Source organism: Sinocyclocheilus grahami, unplaced genomic scaffold (assembly GCF_001515645.1).
Source record: "Sinocyclocheilus grahami isolate Dianchi unplaced genomic scaffold, SAMN03320097.WGS_v1.1 scaffold91.1, whole genome shotgun sequence".
Lineage (NCBI taxonomy): Eukaryota > Metazoa > Chordata > Actinopteri > Cypriniformes > Cyprinidae > Sinocyclocheilus > Sinocyclocheilus grahami.
Window position 1 is genome coordinate 1,617,727 of NW_015505270.1, and position 1,822 is coordinate 1,619,548.

At 33.2% G+C, this 1,822-nt stretch overlaps 1 protein-coding gene across 1 annotated transcript in view; it reads left to right on the top strand.

The window, feature by feature from the left end:
- The window catches only part of LOC107587226 (fatty aldehyde dehydrogenase-like), a 10,366-nt gene extending 9,426 nt beyond the window's left edge, over window positions 1–940 (top strand). The window contains exon 11 of the mRNA XM_016274923.1: window positions 227–940. Within this exon, the coding sequence (XP_016130409.1) occupies window positions 227–244 (18 nt within the window). The 3' untranslated portion in view covers window positions 245–940. The remainder of the gene's footprint in view (window positions 1–226) is intronic.
- The last annotated feature ends 882 nt before the right edge of the window (window positions 941–1,822 follow it).

Sequence of the window (1,822 nt, forward strand, 5' to 3'; positions counted from 1 at the left end):
TATATATATGATTTAAAAATATTTTTATATTAATATATTGTATTGTACATATATATATTTTATTATATTAAAACGTTTTTAATAATAAAATATTGACAATAGTTTTAACTCAAATAAAATTAATTTCAATATCACAAAAGTGCTCATCCAATCAGAAATAAAAATCATAGTAGCCATTCATATGAGCCTTTCCTAACAGACTCTTTTTTTTTTTTTTTTTTTACAGAGATACTTCACTGACTAAGAATGTGAATAATATGAAGAAATCGTACCTCCACCCTGAACACACAGGCCTTGGTCAGACGGTCGGCTAACTCCTACTGAAGTGCTGCTTCCCTCCTTTGCCTTAGTTTTATTATCATGGCCATGATTCATTTCAATCATTATGACAATGCTGCATTTTAGGTCATTGAAACTAACATACAATTTTAATACTAATTATTGTGATATCTGGAGCACTTTAATCAGGGCTTTTTTAGAATACACTCTTTTTATGATGCTCAAAGACCCTTGTCAGGAGTCCATCATGTCTGGGATGTTTTTTAATGAAGGAAATGAAGGCCTCTCAGAATAGAATGATTTTGTTTTCTTATGCACATAACTTATAATATATGCTATTTTGAATAAGAAGTCCAGCATTTTGAAGAAATGCACATTTCCTAACCCAAGTCTAAATGTGAGTTTCGTGAAGTGTTAACAAGTTTGTGCTGCAGTTATGTGGTTCAGTCAGATTTATGAAGAATTGGTTAATGTGAAGTTTACTCAGAAATGAAAATTGTGTCATCGTTTATTCACCTTCGTGTTGTCCCACCCCGTATGTATTTCCTTTTCCTATGAAACAAGATGAAGAAATTTTGAAAATAGTTACGCTGCTTTTTTTTCATGCAATGCAAGTGAATAGGAATTGTCATATAGGTTTGCAACAACATGAGGGTGAGTACTAAAATTTGGTGAGCTATTCAGTGAAGAAAGCAGTCCAACTAAACCATATATGTAGTATGTTTCTGATAATATTCCTACAATATACATGACAACATTTCACTCTATATGCTGAAATTTCTGTTGCATATCTGAAGGATCAATGCATGTTTCCACATTTCCATTAGTCCTAACATACTGTATATGTCTTATAATAATTCCATAGATATAGAGAAACTTTTATGACATACAGAAATAATTTTTAATGCAACAATAAACTTGTTTTTACACAGCTGCATGTGGGTTTTCTGGTTTAATTGTGTAGCCTCTAGCATCTCACTGACTGTAGCAGGTGGAAGAATGATTGTCATGTTTGTTATAAGCTTCTCTTTGAGTTTTATTATTCTTTTCTTTATCTGGCTCTTTGTTGCCCTCCTACACAAGTACACAAAAGCTCACGTGTGCTCCTTCTCTTGGTTGACACCAATTAAATGTTCTGCTTTTCTGACAGATTAACTGAAATGAATCATTTTTAAAAGCAAACAAAAGCCCTTTTCAGTTACTCATCACAGAAGGGTTTTTTAAAGTCGCAATAACTGAGCGTCAATGCATCTTTCACATCTACCAAACAGCAAACTATACTGAACAAGCTCTGTGCTTTTTACGGCTGAAATGGCCCGCAAGGAGTCTAAGGTCAACCTGAATATTCCTTTGTGGAACGAGGAAGTAAAACTGGTTCTACGGCTTGAAACCTGCTTCGATGAAACTGTCTAAAACGTCTAGCCTATATTTACACACTCTAGTAAGACAAGAATCAGTAGGCCACTTATGATGTAATGTAAATAACCCGCTATAAGGGTATTTTCAACTATGTATATAACAAATCAACAGCAAATTTGGTAAA